At 39.7% G+C, this 22,495-nt stretch overlaps 1 protein-coding gene across 2 annotated transcripts in view; it reads left to right on the top strand.

Annotated features, from left to right (window-relative positions):
* The window catches only part of JMJD6 (Bifunctional arginine demethylase and lysyl-hydroxylase PSR), a 193,076-nt gene that overhangs the window by 15,466 nt on the left and 155,115 nt on the right, over positions 1 to 22,495 (top strand). The window contains exons 1-2 of one of the 2 annotated variants that reach the window (XM_068227229.1): positions 20,820 to 20,924; positions 21,070 to 21,275. In XM_068227229.1, coding sequence (XP_068083330.1) covers positions 21,120 to 21,275 — 156 coding nt within the window. In that variant the 5' untranslated portion in view covers positions 20,820 to 20,924; positions 21,070 to 21,119. Of the gene's footprint in view, positions 1 to 20,819; positions 20,925 to 21,069; positions 21,276 to 22,495 lie in introns of those variants that run through there. The other variant, XM_067146429.2, reaches the window with a different exon arrangement.

Here is a 22,495-nt window from a genome sequence, read left to right as displayed (position 1 = left end):
ACTGTACAATAAATTAGTATGGCTGGAGAAGCCTGGATGGTTACACATTCTCTTGCATTTTTCCTCCGGAGAATAGCTATTTTGATGTATGCGCTCTGTTCAACACGGGTTACTTCCATCTCGCACGACGCTTGCCACTTCACAGCACTCTTTGTGCCAGAGTCCTGCACAACAGCCCATCCCATGAGCTGCTTCGGCAATGGGCTTTAGAAGGCTCGAACTTAAGAAGCCTGTGACATCATCTCACTGGTCGTGCTGGGCAGCGCTATGTTCTTTGAGATCACAGAGGGGCTGTCAGGATCAGGTTTTCAGTATGCGCCGGCCCCTTTTACTTGACTCTTACAACAGACAGGGGATATCATGGGTATTATTCTACCGCCCCCACCCACAGGGGATGTATATTCAAGGGGCCTCTCTCGTGCTTAACTCAAAACGAGCTACAGTAAAATACAAACTAAAACAACATGAAAATACCCTGAACACGCCTTTTACTTGGTTGATGTGCGTAGTTTACTGCGTATTGGTTAATGGGTACTGAGTACTGAGAGAGGTGATGTAAGCTGTACTGAGGGCCTATGAGATTTAGTGCAGATTATTAAAAAGAATCAAAGGCATTTATGTTGACAATTGGGCTACAGAGAGAATTGATGGTAGAATGAGTTATTTGGTTCAAAGTACTTACAGGGTTAGACAAGGCTGTAATCTTTCTTTCACCTTTGTTGTTCATAGTTTACATGGATCATTTACTGGAAGGTATAATGTGGCAGGCAGGGATTAAGTTCTAATGTCTGTTGCTCACTGTAAAAGTTTCTTTCAAATTTATTGTACAATAATTTAATTTTATAAAATTTCTGCTGCTCACGGTCAAATTCAAGTTTTATAAAAACCTTTGACAAAAACTTTCCATAAAATAGGACATGTTCTATTCTGTAAAATTAATTTTACAAAACGAACCCTGACATGACGATGTTGGCGCTACAACGGGAGAAGATTGTTGAAGCTCGTTTGTAAACAAACACTTCTGAAATGGCAGGATCTGGGTGGACTAAGAAAGCTGTTAGTGTTTGTATGAGGTTAAAAAACACCAATGTATCACAACAGAAATGCAAGAAGGGAGGCAGAAAACTCAGTAGCCAAATTTGTCATGAGCAACAGGCATAAGGTGGAAATGTAGTAAGCAATTTGGCCTACGCCAACAAATTGGTCTTAATGGCAGACTGTGCTGGAAGCCTGCAATCTAATATCTAGGAACCTGAAATTAGCTACAGTGAGTAAGATATGACAACATTCCAAGCAAAAAAAGTCAGAAAAAATCTAAATGTGAAGGCCTACAATATCGAAAGCTTATAAAAATGATCAACAATAACATTATATTGACACGGTGTCACAAGAGCATTCTCTGATAACAACACTGCTTATAATAATTCTGGCTTAAGTAATAAGAATGACAATTGAAGCACGTTTACTTACTGGATTCTCCTCCATTGCTTTCGGTAGATTGATCCTTGCCTTGCTTTAATGCTAATAAATATTTTCCATTCTGGTTGCCTAGTTGTATTCTTAAAACAATAATCACCACCACAACCTCTGAAAGACATAATGCTCTTTAATTAAGCTCTCATAACGTACACAGTGAAAATTGAGCTTCTGTGGACAAAGCAGTAGGTACCACAACAAGGCCTGTGACCGGCCAACAAGTAGAACAGCTGGGAAATTATGATAGACATTGGACTATTTGACCATCCAGTTGGCAGGAATTTAGTTCAGTACTCACTCAGCGGTAAGAACGAGTGGTGCTTAGAGTAAGAAGTCATTCGATATTGTTGGGCAACTTCAAGAACAGCGCGAATAAAATGTGCTTAGTCACTACCAAACTGATATAGCGCACTTTGCATGCACAGCATAAAGTGTTGAATAGTGCTCAGTGTGGTAAGTCATGAAGGGCAGGACATAACGCACTTTGCACACCCGAAGTCCGGCGGAAGTCAATTTAACACATAATACACAACTCAATAATTTCGTAGCCGTTCATAATACGATTAAACACGCGCAGGCAGCTCGCTCTCCTCTCTTTGATGCCACTATTAACTCAGTTCACACTATTTCTTGACTTCACGCACTTTACACACCCACATGCAATATGTCCAAGATGCCCACTACCATTCCATAGTAACTCGTATCCCTACTCTGAGGACCACTTTACTAGGCCACTCAGCCGTTGTCCATGGTTCACGAACTAGGACGTGACTACATTAACCCACACCATGAATTATTAATAATAATTGTACTGTGTGGTAACATTACACATATAAAAAAAATAATTAACAAACAAGGGCAGATAAATACACTAACAAGGACAACTACTATGAATAGACATATAACAGGATGTGTGGAAGATGCTGGACGGCCCTGCCAGGAACATAGTTAGGTGATGCTTACATTCTTAAATAAGATTTTCAGGTTCCTTAAAATATCATTTATTAAACATAACTCTTTAGGTTCATTTAGGAAAATCATTAACCTTCATAAATTATTTTAGAAAATAATAGCTTAACCATATTAATAGACATTTACACAATGTTCGTAGACACTCGAAAAATGGTTGAAAGATATTATGTTTTTAACCTGAAATCATCGCCTTCCTCACAAAAACAGCAACCCTAGCAGTTGAGGACTGTAAAACAATATTACATTAAGGTGCTACACTGAGAAACAATTGAAGGCGACCAAATTGACAGCTGTGCTTGCAGGTATGGGAAGGTTGATAGTCCTTACCTCAGAATCCAATTGATGTTGTGTGTGCCAAATAAATGCCGACAGTTTTAAAGGTGGTATCAAAGGAATTTACCATTTCAGAACTAAGGTTAAACAATAGTAAGTTAAAAAACACAAGTGAGTTAATGAATATCAAGGAGATTCTAAGGACATGACCCAGTAAATAAAAAGCCTACTTCTGAATTGAAGATTCCCTGAGCTAGTCCCGTTCAACTGAGGCAGGCTACAAAGACAAAAATGACATTACTTTATGTTACGATTTACATAGTAAGGTTGCCTGCTCCCAAATGAACTGTATCATAGTGCTAAAAAGGGCTTTTTCGACTAAGTTAAATCATAGGATATGCGAGACTGCCCTGCCAATCTCCGCAATTAAAAGGTTAAGACATGTTAAAGAAAAGAAAACTTACATTATCCCGTAACTTAGGCTGGAACTCCCTTCTCAGAGTGAGAGCTTGAAACAGACACTTCCACCCTCTCACAGGCTCAAGATGTGAATAGACAATGCTAGCTTTGCATCTTAGTTTGCACGCGTCCTCTTCCAGAATAAGGGAAGCAAGCAACCAATTACCTGCAGGATTTGACCGGAGCAGCCTACACACACATTCTTAGCATGAGGATGGAATGTTATTGCACCCTCTGATAACTGCCAGAATGATCAGACACTTGCCAGACCTCAGAATTCTTTCTGGCATCATTCCCACCTTCTCCGATGTTTTCCAGAACAATAGTAAATTAAAAACAAAAATGAGCTAACAAACATCAAGGAGATTCTAAGGACGTGACCCAGTAAATAAAAAGCCTATTTTGGAATTGAAGATTTCGTTTTGTACTGAGCTAGTCCCATTCTACCAAGACAGGCAACAAAGAAAAACACAATGACATTACTTTATATTATGATTTACACGGACTGAGCAAATCTCATGGGATAGCTGAGCACTGATGCGCAGGTGTGTTGTCTGCGCACCACACGCCCCCTGTGCCAGTGGCAGTTGTATAGGAGACCTTGTGTGCAGTGGCTGTGCATGTGACAGGTGTAACATGGAACGTCGTCGTGAGCTGACACCGTTCGAACGGGGTATGGTGGTCGGTGCCCGACGGATGGGAAGTGCGATTTCGGAAGTGGTGCGGGAATTCAGCTTCACGCGATCAACCGTGTCCAGGGTGTATCTTGAATGGTTGAATGCGGGTGATACTATGCACAACAGACGAATGACTGGCTGTCCAGCCTCCCTCGATGACTGTGACCGGCGACATCTGAGACGGATTGTCAATAGTGACATATGGGCAACCGTGCAACAGATCACGGCTCAGTTCAACACAGGCAGTGCTAGACACGTCTCCCAGTGGACAGTCCGTAGGAACATGGGTTCTATGGGGTATAGGAGCCGGCGCCGCACACGGGTGCCACTGTTAACCCGACGTCATTGGACACGACGACGCGCATTTGTCGTCAGTCACCAGGGATGGACACTGGAACAATGGCGTAACGTGATATGGTCGGACAAATCACTATTTCAACTGCACCATGCCGATGGGAGGCACCGTGTATGGCACAGACCACGTGAAGCGATGGATCCCGAATGCTTCGAAGGTGTGGTCCAGGGCGCTTGTGTGTCTGTTATGGTCTGGGGTGCATTTTTCTGGTATGGAATGGGCCCCCTAGTTGTTCTGGAAGAGACTTTGAATGGTACGCAGTATGTTGAGCTGCTCGGAGACCATCTCCACCCATTTTTGGCCTTCCAGCGCCCAGACGGTTCTGCGGTGTTTCAAGATGATAACGTGCCGCTAAATCGCTCCCACTTCGCCCGGGAATGGTTCCAGGAACATGCGGCCGAGGTCCAACGACTGCCATGGCCACCCAGGAGCTCCGATATGAATTCTATCGAGCATATCTGGGATGTCCTGGAACGCAGGCTCCGTGCCATGGATCCTGCACCCACGAACAGACCAGCATTGGCGGCCGCTTTGCAAGCGATTTGGTGTCAGCTGCGTCCAGAGGACTAGCAGGGACTTGTCGACTCACTTCCACGGCATCTCACTGAAGTTTGCAGGGCCAGAGGAGGCCCCACACGCTGTTGGGTGACTATCCCATGACATTTGCTAAGTCAGTGTACATGGTAAGGTTGCCTGCTCCCAAATGAACTGCATATCATAGCGCTGAAAATACTTGTTTCTGGCGCCAGCAAGATGTGAGAACAAAAGAGCCAGTCCTTCCATAGGGTGCTCACATAGTCCCTCTTTACATCTTGCTGTGTAGTACAGAAACGGTTTTCTTTATAATTATAATAATGTTGTTGTTTGATTCATCAGTCCATAGACTGGTTTGTTGCAGCTCTCCATGACACCCTCTCCTGTGCTAACCTTTTCATTTCTACATAATTGCTGCATCATACATCTGCTCTAATCTGCTTGACATATTCATACTTGGTCTACTCCTACTGTTCTTACCACTTTCACTTCCCTCAAAAACCAACTGCACAAGCCCTGGGTGTCTTAAAGATGTATCCTATCATCCTATCTCTTCTTCTCTTCAAATTTAGCCATAATGATCTCCTCTCACCAATTCAATTCAGTATCTCTCCATTTGTGATTCGATCTATCCATCACACTTTCCACATTCTTCTGTAACACCACATTTCAAAAGCTTCTATTCTCTTTCTTTCTGAGCAAGTTATCACACATGTTTCACTTCCATACAGTGCCACGCTCTTCAAAAACATTTCTTAATTCCTATATCAATATTCGAAGTGAGCAAATTTATTTTCTTAAGAAAGGCCTTCTTTGCTTGTGCTAGCCTGCATTTTATGACCACCTTACTTCTGCTGTCATTATTTATCTTACTACCCAAGTAACAGTATCCATCCACTTCCTTTAAGACTTCATTTCCTAATCTAATATTTCCTGCATCACCTGACTTCGTACGACTGCACTCCAGTACCTTTGTTTTGGACTTATGTATTTTCATCTTGTACTCCTCACCCAAGACTCCGTCCATACCAATCAGCAACTTCTGGAGATCTTCTGCAGTCTCAGATAAAATAACAATATTATCGGAAAATATCAGGGGTTTGATTTCCTCTCCTTGGATTGTGATTCCCTTTCCAAATTCTTCCTTGATTTTCTTTACTGCCTGTTCTATATAAACATTGAAAAGGAGGAGAGACAAACTAAAGCCTTGACTCGCCCCTTTTTGGATTGCTGCTTCTTTTTAATAGCCCTCCCTGCAGACTGATTTTTATATAGATTGTATATAATTCTTCTTTCTCGGTAAAAGATCCCAATTACCTTCAGAATCTCAAATAGCTTGGTCCAATCACTATTATTAAATGCCTTTTCAAGATTTACGAATGCCATGTATGTGGGCTTGCCCTTCTTAATTCGATCCTCTAAGATCAGACGTAAAGTCAGGATTGCTTCATGTGTTCCTACATTTCTTCTGAAGCCAAATTGATCTTTTCCCAACTCAGTTTCAACTTGTCTTTCCATTCTTCTGTAAATAATACGTGTTAGAATTTTGCAGGCATGAGATACTAAACTAATGGTGCGATAGTTTTCACACTTGTTAACACCGGCTATCTTGGGAATAGGTATATAATAACATTCTATTGAAAATCGGATGGCACTTCTCCTGTCTCATACATCTTGCTCACTAAATGGAATAGCCTCGCCATGCTGGTTTCTCTTAAAGCACTCAGTAATTCAGAGGGAATGCCATAAATTCTAGGTGCTTTGCTCATATTTAGGTCTCTCAAAGCTCTGTCAAATTCTGACCTCAAAATTGGGTCACCCATTTCATCAGCATCAACAGCCTCTTCTTGTTCCAGAACTATATCATCTACGTACTTACCTTGATACAGCTGTTGGATATGTTTCTGCCATCTATCTGCCTTGTCTTCTTTCCCTAGAAGTGGTTTTCCATCTGAGCTCTTAATATTCTCCAAAGGTTTCCTTGATTCCTGTATGCAGCATCTACCATTCCTAAGACCATACTACTTTCAACATCCTTGCACTTCTTATCCACTTCATTCTTTAATCGCCTGTATTCTTTTCTGCCCTCTTCATTTTTTGCATTCTTGTATTTTCGTCGTTCATTAATGAGGTCTAGTATATCTTGAGTTATCCATTAATTCTTACTTGATCTTTCCTTTCTTCCTAACATCTCTTCAGCAGCCCTACTGACCTCATTCTTCATGACTGTCCATTCTTCTTCTACTGTGTTTCCTTCAGCCTTTCCATTTAGCGCTTGCAATGCGTTCCTTGAAACAATCCTTCACTGGATTCTTTCCGTTCTTCAATTTCTTTAACTATAGATGGCATTTAATGCCAGCAAGTTGTGATCAGAGTCCACGTCTGCTCCTGGGAAAGTTTTTAAATCTCTGTCTAATCACAATGAAGTCTATTTGATACCTTCCAGTGTCTCCAGGCCTTGTCCATGTGTACAGCCGTTGTTTGTGGTGTTTGAATCAAGTATTAGCAAGGACTAAATTGTGATTGGTGCAGAATTCAACCAACAGACTTCCTCTTTCGTTCCTTTGTCCAAATCCGAATTCTCCTACTGCATTGCATTTTCTTCCTTGGCCTACCACTGCATTCCAGTCTCCCATCACAATTAGATTCTCGCCACCTTTTACATACTGTATTAAATCTTCTCTCTCTTCATATATTCTTTCACCGGGTGAGTTGGCCGTGCGCGTAGAGGCGCGCGGCTGTGAGCTTGCATCCGGGAGATAGTAGGTTCGAATCCCACTATCGGCAGCCCTGAAAATGGTTTTCCGTGGTTTCCCATTTTCACACCAGGCAAATGCTGGGGCTGTACCTTAATTAAGGCCAAGGCCGCTTCCTTCCAACTCCTAGGCCTTTCCTATCCCATCGTCGCCGTAAGACCTATCTGTGTCGGTGCGACGTAAAGCCCCTAGCAAAAAAAAATAATATATATATATATTCTTTCGATTTCCTCATCATCCGCTGAACTAGAAGGCATATAAACCTGCACTATTGTAGTGGGCATTGGTTTGGTGTCTATCTTGACAACAATAATTCTTTCACTATGCTGGTCGTAGTAGCTTACCTGTTGCCCTATTTTCTTATTCATTATTAAACCAACTCCTGCATCTGTTTGACTTTGTGTTGATAATTCTGTAGTTGCCTGACCAAAAATGCTGCTCTTCCTGCCAACGTACTTCACTTATACCAACTGCATGGGACGTTAGTCTATCCATCTCCCTTTTCAGATTCTCTAACCTACCACAACAATTCAAACTTCTAACATTCCATGCTCGGACTCACAAAATGTTAGTAACCATCTTCCTGATGATCGCGCCCTCTCATGTAGGCCTAGTCCCCACCCAGAGATCCAAATGGGGGACTACTTTACCTCGGGAATATTTTACCCGGGAGGAAGTCATCATCAGTAAATCATTCATACAAAGAGAGCTGAATGTCCTTGGGAGCTAGTTAAGGCTGTAGTTTCCCGTTGCTTTCAGCCGTGCAGCAATGTGAACAGAACTAAGCCATGTTGAGTATTATTACTAGGCCACATCAGTCAATCTTCTAGACTGCCGCCCTTGTAACTTCCGAAAGTCTGCTACCCCCTTTCGATGAACCATTCGTTAGTCTGGTCTCTCAACAGATACCCATCCAATATGGTTGCACATGCAGCTTGGATATCTGCTTCATTGGGACGGGGAAGCCTCCCCACCACGGCAAGGTCACATGGTTTGCAGGGGAGGAATAAATAATAATAAAAATAAACTGCAGCACAAAGATTCCTCCTTTTTTACACATGCAACCCCCAGAGATAATCTTTATGTCTTCTGTAAACTGCTACAATAATAATAATAATTTTGTGTGGCTATTTCTAGCCGAGTGCAGCCCTTGTAAGGCAGACCCTCCGATGAGGGTGGGCGGCATCTGCCATGTGTAGGTAACTGCGTGTTATTGTGGTGGAGGATAGTGTTATGTGTGGTGTGTGAGTTGCAGGGATGTTGGGGACAGCACAAACACCCAGCCCCCGGGCCATTGGAATTAACCAATTAAGATTAAAATCCCCGACCCAGCCGGGAATCGAACCCGGGACCCTCTGAACCGAAGGCCAGGACGCTGACCATTCAGCCAACGAGTCGGACACTGCTACAATAATAATAATTGGTTTAATGTTATATTTACGAGGTCTAGAAAGTCTTTCAGTTTTTTACTGTTCAAGAGCATTACCATTCTTTTGTGAATACACTCATTTTCTTTCTATTTATTGGGACTCTTTTATCTCCCCTCTGGGTGGAGTCAAAGGATGCATTATGTGCACTTCTGCCATGTCGTAAAGTGCTACTAAGAGCCAAAGAATTTGTACTTATTCTCTCGTCCTCTAAGCCCAAAAACATATCCATTATTGTATGTTTGATTTTCTGTGTTGTGGAGAAAGTGTATGGGTGCAAAATACTTCTTTGCTAATTAGGATTTATTGCTCCAAGTAATTTTAAACAGAGGTTATGAAAGTTCTGTAGACAGGAAGAGCTATGAAGGCTATGAGCTGGTGGTAGTCTAATATACCAGAAAAGAGAATTGCTGGCCACAGTCAAATGCAGGGAATGTTTATAGCTGGGCAATATATTCTTGTAGTTGTTGTTTTCCATCTTAGCTTTGTCCTGGTGGGCCGGCCCCGTGGTGTAAGGGTAGCTTACCTGCCTCTTACCCAAAGGTCCCGGGTTCGATTCCCGGCCAGGTCAGGGATTTTTATCTGGACCTGAGGGCTGGTTCGAGGTTCACTCAGCCTACGTGATTAGAATTGAGGAGCTATCTGACGGTGAGATAGTGGCCCCGGTCTAGAAAGCCAAGAATAACGGCCGAGAGAATTCGTCATGCTGACCACACGACACCTCGTAATCTGAAGGCCTTCGGGCTGAGCAGCCGTTGCTTGGTAGGCCAAGGCCCTTCAAGGGCTGTAGTGACATTTGGTTTGGTTTGTCCTGGTGGCATAGGATCCATTTTGTTGGACAATGAATGCCAGTTTGTACGGTCTTGTACGATCTTTAAGGAGAAATGTATTGTATCTTGCCAGCCCTCCTTTGGTAGTGCTGGGGTGTTGAACTTTGACTTCAAAATGGAGGATGGGATTGACAGCTGTACCAGATGCTGCATGCTGGACATGGTCATACATCAGTGGTGCTTCTCATGTTTTTCCACAATTGGCACAGTTCCCATTTGCTGCCATTGTTGGTCCAGGTGTAGTTGATACAGGAGATGATTATCATCCAGCAGAGCATTCTCGATTGCATGGCGAGCAACTAACATTCATGATTTTGTCGGCTTTTTTTCTCCTTCAACTTGAGGTGAAAGGGCCTTCTTTTGTCATAGAGTAACATGTGAGCTCATACAACTACATCATCACCACCAACCACCACCTTCCTTTCATGTTTGGGCCATGTGTCCCATTATGGTCTTGCATTGTCAAATCCAGATTGCATTTATTCTTGTTCACAGTTAATCTATGCAGATGAGATCCAAGATATCTGAAACTTTAAGTTCCTTCCAGTGACTTGGGCAGTACCATCACTTGGATTCAGGGCTTGTACTGCATGGTGAAAAATGGCATGTATTACAATTTATTTTAAAAGTTAAAATTCAGAGGTGCCAACAAATGGGCTGAAGTGAATAACATGATTAAATAACATCAAAGACTGGATTGGCCTAAAGAATCTGGAATAACTCCACCCTGTTGCTGGGGATAGAGAACAACACTGTTGGTTGTGGTTGTCAGTGTCCTTACGACTGGTCAAGTCTCGTGGAGAAACAAGGAGGAGATGACTATGAAGGAGGAGGAGGAAGTGGTCACTTCGACTACTGTCATTCTTTAGGGATGCCGAAGTGACAGAAATTTGCTCAGAATGAGTATTCTTCAGTGTGCCAATTAATTCACTGACATGGGTCTGTTGTATTTAAGTACTCTTAAGGTGCGTACACACTTGCGAGCATAATGTGAGCCGAGTGGAAAACTAAAATATCCGAGTGGCTCGCTAGCGCTGCTTGAGCCATTTGCGCGCAAGCAGGATTAGTCTGAGTCTTGTTTCCATCAAAAGATGTTTTCTGAGCAAGAAACTCTGCTTTTCCATTAGTGCAACTACTTTTCTCTTTGCTCATTTCCCTCTGGTTTGACCCCAAGAAAGAAATGTGTTTTTCTTACATTCATCCACGGGGCGTCCAATTGTTGTACCAATATCCCCACCATGCATCCTCTTTCACATTATTTTAAAAGTGATCCCCATTTTTCGGGTCCCATAAAACAGAATGTGTCCGATAAGTGTCTATTAGCGTAAGCACATCTTCATCCAACCAGGCTGCCATGCTCGCAGGATGCTCACTGTAGCCGTACACACTTGTGAGCATGTTTCTTGGCCGTCCACACTGAGTGCGAGCATCCCTTTGTGCTCGCCTAGAAAACCAACTCCAGTCGGCTCGCAGCGAGCAGCTCACAACATGCTCGCCTTACGTTCAGTACCCCGTACACACTTGCGAGCACGGTAGTGTGAGCGGCTCGCAAGATGCTCGCAAGTGTATACGCACCTTTAAATGCCATCCAACTGTGGTGGTGATTATTGTTTTAGGGGGAAGTACATTTAGGTTACATTCCTGTTAATTGGAATCAGAAGGGAAAAATAAGAGGTCTGACCCTTTGTAGAATGGTTTCAGCAAAGGAAAGGTCACTATGGGCATGAAAATGAAAACCTGGTTGCCCTGTTGGATCAGAAAAACAAGTTTACCTCAGGTGGTCAGCTAAAAGGGATGAAAGTGAGGAGCTCGGGATGTGTAAGTGGAAACAATTCCACATTCATATAGGAGCCTTTTGGCCACCAACCCACACTCCCAAATTGAGAGCCTTTGAAGAGTCCCATCTAGTTGTGTCTAATGACAGGCAGCTAATTCCATGGATATATTATATGCAGCCAATTCTGACATTTTTTTTTCACTAGTATTGGCCCAGTAATGACTAGATTATTCAATTTAAAGAAATGCTGAAAATAAGATTTCACTAACATTTCTATGCTGTAAATAAATTCAGCTATAAAAACAATGTGGTTGTAACACCACCTCGTCCCCCTGGTACTTTGAAGAATTATTCAACTAGTTATTATTAAGGAGCATAGAACAAGGAACCAAAATGGTAGGTGAGATTAATCATTCCACCCAAATAAACCTCGTGAATTTAGCGAGAGATATTACCTTACCTAACGACCATATTCTCAAGCAGGGCTGTCCCATAGGTGGGGTGGTTGCCCTAGGCTCTGCGCCATAGCAGGAAAAGTAACATGTTTACTATTTCTAGAGCAAGTTTTAAGAGTGTTTGAGTAAATTCCACCTTTACAATACTTAAAAAGTTCTGAAGCAGAATTTTACGAGTAGAAGAAATTTATCCTTGAAACCAAGAGGAAGGTGGTGGAAAAAAAAATAATCTTAAACTCACTGGAGATGGATATTATTGTAAGTATATTATCAAAATATGAGAGTGTAATAGGAATTAAGAAGATAGATGGTATATGAAGATATCACGTGCAAAACCTGCCAAATCCACTCTTGGTCTGTACGAAACTGTTGACTTAAATTTTTATTCAGTTTAGCAGTTTTTCTTTCACTGAAAAATTCAGTCAGTGAGCTGCTACTATAAAGCTCGTATTTTGTTCCGTTAGTATGGATTTGACGCCACATAAAAGATTGTGAATAGTGTTCAATGCATACCATGTATTGTATTGTACAGTCTGCATATTATGAAGTTGAGTGGTGGTGGTGGTATTATTATTATTATTATTATTATTATTATTATTATTATTATTATTATTATTATTATTATTACTATTATTATTATTACAAAATTAGCAACTGCAACATGTCCGTTCATTGAAAAGTTAGCTGAGAAATGGACGGCCAGCTGGAATGATCTAAAAACAAACTCTCACGGACAGTGCAGAAGACCATACTTAGCACACATACGAAGAAACACTCATGGTGGACAGCAAATGCGATGAGGCATTGGTTCAAGTGAGCACATGAGGAGAAAGGATCTCTCAAATCCATTACTTGAAAATTTGGAAGCAACTATTGCACAGAGGAAACTACCAACAAATACCATCTGGAAAATCAAACATGAAAACCATAAACAAACACACTTCAAAATAGGGAAGGATTTCCATCGAAATAATTCCAGAGAATACTACAGTCAGCTCAGATTCAAGTCCCAGAAATGCCCTAGATCGGCGATGGCAAACCTTTTCCAACTACTGTGTCAGTTAAGGTCTTGTTTATTACTTTTTTACTGTCTAGTATACCATCGGTTATTTTCCTTTAAAATCATAATGAAACCCATCATTTGACTTCATTTAGGTATTAGATTGCATTACATATAAATCCATGCAACTGAATGTTTCACAATATTATTTTGCAAACATCACTGAAAATTACATTTCAAAAACAGGTAAATTTTAAGAATAAGATATATTTTTGCTTTAGCTTAATAAAATTTGTAAAAAGTATGCTGTAGAATTAATTGTGTCATACTTCATTATTAAAATATGGTATGTTGGTAGATTTTTGACCCATTTATTCAATGTTAAAAACATTAAAACTTGTTAGTATATTGTCTGACGTGCCACAGAAGTCGTGTTCGCATGTCACCTAGTGGTACGCGTCATAGGTTCGCCATCCCTGCCCTAGACAGTCCTTATTTCAAAACATCCACAGGTCAGTAGGCTATAACTATTGGTGATAACTCCATTGCTTTATGCCCAGTACTTGAACACTCTACTTAATTGTCCAAAACCAATAGAGAGATTTCCACTAGTGCACCAGACACATGTACAGAACCAGCACCACCCATGCAGGAGGACTTAAGAGCAGTCATTCAGTCACTGAAGAATAACGAGGTTGCAGGAAAAGATAGCATTGTTACCAAAATCTTGAAGCATATAGATGATAATACACTCAAGGAAATCCATGTTGTGCTCATCCAGATTCGGCACTTGGAGACTTTTGCAAGATACTATCCTCATTTTTCCGTATTGAAAGTCAGTTAAAGTAGAACAATAAAAGTTTGTTTTCCACCTATTCAATGCTTTATATATCCTACTATCCTATAAGACTGAAAAAATGCACTTATATGCCCAGTATAAAAAAAGGTAACAAAACTGATGTAAATAACTATGGAGGGATCTGTCTCCTGGCAGTCATTTATAAACTGTTGTGAACAAAATGTCAATGGTACAACAAAAACATTTTTTTTTAAATTCAGCAAACACTCCAATTGCACAATAGATACAATTTAAATTTCTGTAACTTTACAGTTGAACATAAGATGATTTCTCAGAATACTTCCATTGAGTGATATCTACACTATGTACAGAATCTATATTGCCAGTACACATTTGTGTATCAAGAGTTCGTCAGACGAGACGGTGATCTGATTATGCCTATTTACACTATTGACAAGATTCTGAGTTGGCAGGACACAAACTCAAGAACAAGTCTGTCTTGTAATCTAAAGCACAGAGTTCTGAAGTATAGCATTGTGTGAGAATACTGCTGTCAACATTGATTCGAGATGTGTGAAAGCTAAGTGTTTATATGACAGCCGCTTGTTAAGACGAAGTCTTTGAAAGAATAAAATAATTCTATTCCATGGACGATAGGCACATCTTGAGTTGAGACCTCTTGGTTAACTTCAGTCCATCTGCATATGGTACATTCTTAATAGGGAGTGTCTTTACGTGTCTGAAATTCGGTATAGTAAACCGCTGGACGACAATCTGCCTTCTCCTGCCGGCTCTCCTCCTTATATACTCGTTGAGTGGTGACATCAGCGCTGCTGTCTGCTCGCTGGCTGTAACTCTGTCATGGACTGAAATGTTCCTCGCGCAACACGCCATTTTCAAATCGGGCACCACAACACAAACCTCTCTAAAATCAGGACTGGATCTGATCCTCAACCTGAAACTTGACTGAAACACAGACAAATCTTATGCAAATTCTACTGCACTTTTCAACGTGTTGTATGAATTCAGTATTGATGTTTGTTGTATGAATTCAGTATTGATGCTAAGACCATCTGTCTCAACAAGCAAACACTCACTGATGCTCACTCCAAAGTGAATTTTTTTGTGAGATCTTAGAACCTTTCTGTATCAAGACTGGTGTGTGACAGGGGGACGGATTATCACCTATGCTATTTAATTTGGTATTAAAGAAGATCATAAGAGAATTGTGCAAGGAGCTGGCCATGATAGACCACAGTACAAAGCTTGGTAAAGGCATGAGGAAAGAAGTTCAGATCGATTGATTTCGCAGATGATAGCCTTACTGTCAACAAACATTGACACAGCACACACTCGGATAAAAAGCCTCACGAATTGTGTATAAAGAACTTGATTGTAGATCTCTGCTGAAAAGACAGAATTCATGACCAACACAAGTACTGCAATCCTAAATACCCAGTTTGGATGCATTAAATGAGCTTCAAAATATAAGTAGCTTGGTTAAATAATTTTAGAGAATATAATAGAAAAAGATGCAACAAAGGCGTGCTTGATTGAATTGGAGGCACCAGTCTATAATAAGAGAAACATCGGCAGACATACCAACATTCATCGCTGTACTGCAATTATCAGAACATTAGCACTGTATGCTGCGGAAACACTAGTACTAGACCAGAAGGGCTTACTCATTACACTAGAGCATAGAGAATGCCGATTCATAAGGAAGATATTAGGACTCAGGAAGAATCATGATGAGTGGAGGATCAGGAGCAATATGGAAATATATCAATATATTGAACCTGTTATTGATGTCATTAAACAAGTGCCTGAAGTTCTATGGACATCTAAAGTGCATGGATTCAACCAGGCCAACAGACAAGATATTGATGTAATATGAGGTACTTTATCCGAATCTAAGGTATACCAGATATATTGACAGAATTAGAGAAGACCTAAAACAATCGGGCAATACATAGGATGCTATACACAGCAAGGCCACAAACAGAAACAGTATCCAGAAATGGGTGATTGATAGAGTAAACACTCAAGAAAGCAAGTAGTAGTAGTTCTCTGCCAGACAAAACAGCAAAGTGAACGCATGAAAATATATTGGCAAAAATAAAGGGAAGGAAAGTCTAGTCTTAAGTAGCCATGTACTTAATATTAAAAAAAAAAAAAATTATTATTATTGTTATTGTACTTTCCCCTTGTTTAAAATTTTTAGCAACATACCACTATTGATGGGAAAAAGTCAAAGGTATTGCAGAGTAAATACCTACATCACTGGCCCCGCCCTAGGTCGTGAAAATCAATGGGACAGCCCTGTTCTCAAGAATCTTTCAGGAAAAACTGCTGCACCTGATTGTTTCTCTCTAACAGCTGCTGTTGCTGCTCATTGTATCAGATTCTCCTCAAATGTAGAGAGATTTTGACTAGTTTATTAGTTTAATTCTTGCATTTACTGATTACTGGAATAAGGCATCCTCATTCAATCAATCAATACTGATCTGCATTTAGGGCAGTCGCCCAGGTGGCAGATTCCCTATCTGTTGTTTTCCTAGCCTTTTCTTAAATGATTTCAAAGAAATTGGAAATTTATTGAACATATCCCGTGGTAAGTTATTCCAATCCCTAACTCCCCTTCCTATAAATGAACATTTGCCCCAATTTATCCTCTTGAATTCCAACTTTATCTTCATATTGTGATCTTTCCTACTTTTAAAGACGCCACTCAAACTTATTCATCTACTAATGTCATTCCACGCCATCTCTCCGCTGACAGCTTGGAACAAACCACTTACACGTTATGATTCTCATGTTAGGTCCGTACTGAAATGTACATAAATACAAAGTATGTTACAAGTGTTATTTTTAATATCCACCTATTCAATACAAAGAGATCTGGTAAATTAATAAATTAAATCTTATCATAAAAAGTTACAAAGGACATGTTTGAGTTTGAAGCTGATGATGCCCTTAATATGGGCAAAACATGTCCCTTGTAACTTTTTATGATAAGATTTAATTCTTAATTTACTAGATCTCTTTGTATTGAATAGGTGGATATTAAAAATAACACTTGTAACATACTTTGTATTTACATAAATTTCAGTACGGACCTAACATGAGAATTATAGCTTGTAATGTAAAAGCCAACTAGGCCTATTACCAATTTCTCAACCTGAAGACGATTTGTAAGAACGATTAGGATCCTTACAGGTTTGAGTTTGATGATTTGTAATAACAATCAGGATTCTGATTATTCACCTTACAGGTTTGAGTTTGAGGCTGATGATGCCCTTAATATGGGCGAAACATGTCCCTTGTAACTTTTTATGATAAGATTTAATTCTTAATTTACTAGATCTCTTCGTATTGAATAGGTGGATATTAAAAATAACACTTGTAACATACATTGTATTTACGTACATTTCAATATGGACCTAATATGAGAATTATAGCGTGTAATGTAAAAGCCAACCAGGCCTATTACAAATTTCTCAACCTGAAGACAATTTGTAAGAACAAGCAGAATCCTGATTATTTACATTACAAGTTGGAGTTTGAGGCTGATGATGCCCTTAATATGAGCGAAACATCTCTTGTAACTTTTTATGATAGGATTTAATTCTTAATTTACTAGATCTCTTTGTATTGAATAGGTGGATATTAAAAATCACACTTGTAACATACTTTGTATTTACATACCACTTAGTCGAGCAGCTCGTCTTCTCTCAGTTCTTCCCAGCCCAAACTTTGCAACATTTTTGTAATACTACTCTTTTGTCGGAAATCACCCAGAACAAATCGAGCTGCTTTTCTTTGGATTTTTTCCAGTTCTTGAATCAAGTAATGCTGGTGAGGGTCCCATACACTGGAACCATACTCTAGTTGGGGTCTTACCAGAGACTTACATGCCCTCTCCTTTACATCCTTACTACAACCCCTAAATGCCCTCATAACCATGTGCAGAGATCTGAACCCTTTATTTACAATCCCATTTATATGATTATCCCAATGAAGATCTTTCCTTACATTAACACCTAAGTACTTACAGTGATCCCCAAAATGAACTTTCACCCCATCAATGCAGTAATTAAAACTGAGAGGACTTTTCCTATTTGTGAAACTCACAACCTGACTTTTAACCCCGTTTTTCAACATACCATTGTCTGCTGTCCATCTCACAACATTGAGGTCACGTTGCAGTTGCTCACAATCTTGTAACTTATTTATTACTCTATACAGAATAACAACATCCGCAAAAAGCCTTTTCTCTGATTCCACTTGTTTACTCATTTATATATTTAAGAAAACGTAAAGGTCCAATAATACTGCCTTGAGGAATTACCCTCTTAATTATTACAGGGTCAGATAAAGCTTCGCCTACTCTAATTCTCTGAGATTATTTTCTAGAAATATAGCAACCCATTGTCACTCTTTTGTCTAGTCCAATTGCACTCATTTTTGTCAGTAGTCTCCCATGATCCACCCTATCAAATGCTTTGAACAGGTCATTCACGATACAGTCCATTTGACCTCCTGAATCCAAGATATCTGCTATATCTTGCTGGAATCCTACAAGTTGAGCTTCAGTGGAATAACCTTCCCTAAAACCGAACTGCCTTCTGTCGAACCAGTTATTAATTTCGCAAACATGTCTTAATATAATCAGAAAGAATGCTTTCCCAAAGCTTACTTGCAACGCATGTCAAACTTACTGGCCTGTAATTTTTGGCTTTATGTCTATCACCCTTTCATTTATACACAGGGGTACTATAGCAACTCTCCATTCATTTGGTATAGCTCCTTCAACCAAACAATAATCAAATAAGTACCAGTACTTCAGATATGGTACTATATCCAAATCCATTGTCGTTGGTACATCCCCAGAAATCTTATCAATTCCAGCCGCTTTTCGAGTTTTCATCTTTTCTATCTTATTGTAAATGTCATTGTTATCATATGTAAATTTTAATACTTCTTTAGCATTAGTCTCCTCCTCTATCTGGGCATTATCCTTGTAACCAACAATCTTTACGTACTGCTGACTGAATTCTTCAGCCTTTTGAAGATCCTCACATACATACTCCCCTTGTTCATTAATTATTCCTGAAATATCCTTCTCCGAACCTGTTTCTGCCTTAAAATACCTATACACACCCTTCCATTTTTCACTAATATTTGTATGACTGCCAATTATGCTTTCCATCATGTTATCCTTACCTGCCTTCGTTGCTAGATTCAATTTCCTAGTAAGTTCCTTCAATTTCTCCTTACTTCCACAGCCATTTCTAACTCTATTTCTTTCCAGTCTGCACCTCCTTCTTAGTCTCTTTATTTCTCTGTTATAATTTACCATTCCTTACCACCTTTAAAGGTACAAACCTGTTTTCACATTCCTCAACAGTTGCTTTACACCCATCCCAGAGGCTGTTTACATTTTTATTTACCGTTTACCACCGATCATAGTTACTTGTTAGAAACTGCCTCATTCCTGCTTTATCAGCCATATGGTACTGCCTAATAGTCCTACTTTTAAGACCTTCCTTTCTATCACATTTATTTTTAACTACGACAAAGACAGCTTCACGATCACTAATGCCATCTATTACTTTGGTTTCGCTATAGAGCTCATCTGGTTTTGCCAGCATCACATCCAGGATATTTTTACCTCTAATTGGTTCCATCACTTTTTGAATCAGCTGTCCTTCCCATATTAACTTATTTGCCATTTGTTGGTCATGCTTCCTGTCATTTGCATTTTCTTCCCAATTGACATCTGGTAAATTCAGATCTCCCGCTATAATCACATTTCTTTCCATTGAAGTTAAGACTATAAAATTCAGGTTATAGCTAGGTCAAAATTCAAGTCATCAACAAAAAATTTTCTTTTCCGATCTTGGTGTCAGGATATTAATGGCATCTTGCTCTGTTCATCCTCCATTGTTGCTCCTCAACTGTGTTCCAGTGCACATTCCTTTTTTTTTGTTCTTGATTGAGGTCACTCACCATAGTCTGGGGCTACCTCTTATTCTCTTTCCTTCATTCAGTCTTCATCATCTGTTTTGGTATCCTTCTCTCTTCCATCCTCTTAATTTATCTCAATTTATATCTTTCCATTCCATTGTGTTAGAAAGCTTTTCATCTCGGATTCCCTTCCTGACATCTTGATTTCTTACCCTGTCCTTTCTTGTCTTTCCTGTCATACTGTACTACTTAAAAATTCCATCTCACTGGCCTAGACTTTATTCTCCTGTCCTGATGGCCTGGTCTCTGCTGCATATAGGACAATAATACATCTTGAACATTATTGTAAATTTTTTGTTATTGTTATTTTTATTGTACTTTCCCCTGGTTTACAATATTTAGCAACATATCACTATTGATGGGGATAAGTCAAAGGTATTGCAGAATAAATACCTTCATCACTGGCCCCGCCCCAGGTCGTGAAAATCAACGGGACAGCCTTGTTCTCAAGATTCTTTTTGGATAAACTGTTGCACCTGATTATTTCTCTCTAACAGCTGCTGTTGCTGCTGATCGTATCTGATTCTTCTCAAATGTAGAGAGATATTGACTAGTTTATTAGTTCTTAATGAACATCAGCACTGTATGCTGTGGAAACACTAGTACTAGACCAGAAGGGCTTACTCATTACACTTCTTTCTTCTGGACAAGTTCCTCAATCTTGTAAAAAGGGTTTGACTCCCCTGTCTTATCCTTTTACTGATCTCCATGCCTAACCCTTGCATCCTGCATCAGTTCACTTTCCAAGTATTTGAGAACTTTAAATATAGTATTAAAATCTGAGACATACTAGACAAGATAACCTTTTGATACTTTGCCATTTAAAAAAAAATCACTTTGTTCTGTGTGACAGCCCATAATTATGGGAAGTAAATAAATAAATAAATAAATAAATGCTGTTCACAGAAGACCACTTATCAGCTTACAAAGGGGATATTAAAATTGACTCATCTGCAGAATCCATTGAATTTATGAGAGTTGTTTTTCAGAATGTTGTAACTTTTCATCCGTGTAATATGCAATGCAGGACTTCAGAAATTTCTTAAATATGTCAATAAATTAATCAAATATGACTTTATGAAGTTACTTGGTGGCCTCTCACAAGTAGGTTACATAGGTAATTCATGTGGCATAGTTTATTTCAATGACATTATTTAAACAGTTTATGACAAGTAAATGTTTTGACAATAAAAGGAATGTTATTTTCAACATATCTTTCCCTAAATGTTCTGTTTCTTGTATGTTGCAGAACTAAATGACAAAACAGATTGGACGCAGTTGGGCTATGTAGATCAGTTTATGTCATTTACCGAAGTAAATGACAATTGTGAAAGAATTCATATTAAGGATTGCTCGTCACAAGAATTTATTGACAAGTATGAAAGTGTGTACAAACCTGTTGTTATTCTTGGCATTCAGGATAACTGGAAAGCCAAACATAAATGGACTTTGGAGGTAAGCCATGTTAATACAACATAACTTTTTATGTAGCCATCACTAGTTTGTTTACTTTTTATAGAATTAATATATCATGTCTTTCCCTAGTACATATCCCACAATGAAATAAGGATTTTTATCTGACATTCGAGCCTTTGTAGACTGCATGTTAACCGAGCGAGTTGGCCATGCGGTTACGGTCGCATAGCTGTGAGCTTGCATTCGGAAGATGGTGGGTTTGGATCCCACCTTCAGCAGCCCTGAAGATGGTTTTCCATGGTTTCCCATTTTCACACCAGGTGAATGCTGGGTGTACCTTAGTTAAGTCCATGGCCACTATCTTCCCAATCCTTTCCCAATCTTGTGTCCCCGAAAACCCTTTGATGTGTTGGTGCAACGTTAAACTACTAGCAAAAAGTAGACTGCACACTGATAGCCAGTTTCACTTTCCATGCCTGGATCTTATCGTCTGCTGGCTTTGACATCCTGCTAGTATCTTTTAAGTCCATCGATCAGTGCCTTCTTTCACTGGCCTAAAATATTTTGTAATATCATAAGTTTCCTTTTTATTAGCTGACCTCCTTGTATGCCCATAGTTAGTCTTCTTTTGGTTTAACAACTGTGCTGTAGTGTTGCATCTTGGTTCCTGTACCCAGCGTCTTATTATTATAATAGATATTTTTCATTACCTCATTTGCCTGCTCCAATTTCCAGATCTTAACATTGATGGCTTCCTGTTTTAGTCCATTCTGTTGGATTACTTCAACCAGATCATTGAATTTTTTGGCTCGTTCAGTCTTCTCATAGTGATCATCCAATGTGGTCCAAGGCAAGTAGATCTGTGGAAAGAATGGGAACTAGCGCTGTAACATACGCGCAACACACGGAAATACTATATAGTCCGGTTAGATGATATGCTGCCTCAACCAATGAGCTAGAATAACAAAGGGAGGTGGAAGCACTGCCTGTCTGAAGCTAATTGAACGAACATTCGCCATGTTTTCAGTGGTCACATAAGCAACAGGGGCATGGCGAAAAATGTCAAAACTACGCATTATAGAATCACTGGTGCAAAATTAAATGCCATTAAAGCTTAGAGCATTAATAATCATGGAATGTGAATAGCGCCACTTCATCCATGTTGCGGCGCAAGGCCAACATCACGATCAGTTGATTGTAGAGTAGTTCCAAAAGGATATAAGGGGAATCATCATACACTGACATACGAACAGACCACA

This window comes from Anabrus simplex, chromosome 4 (assembly GCF_040414725.1).
Source record: "Anabrus simplex isolate iqAnaSimp1 chromosome 4, ASM4041472v1, whole genome shotgun sequence".
Lineage (NCBI taxonomy): Eukaryota > Metazoa > Arthropoda > Insecta > Orthoptera > Tettigoniidae > Anabrus > Anabrus simplex.
This window is presented reverse-complemented; position numbering and strand designations above follow the sequence as displayed.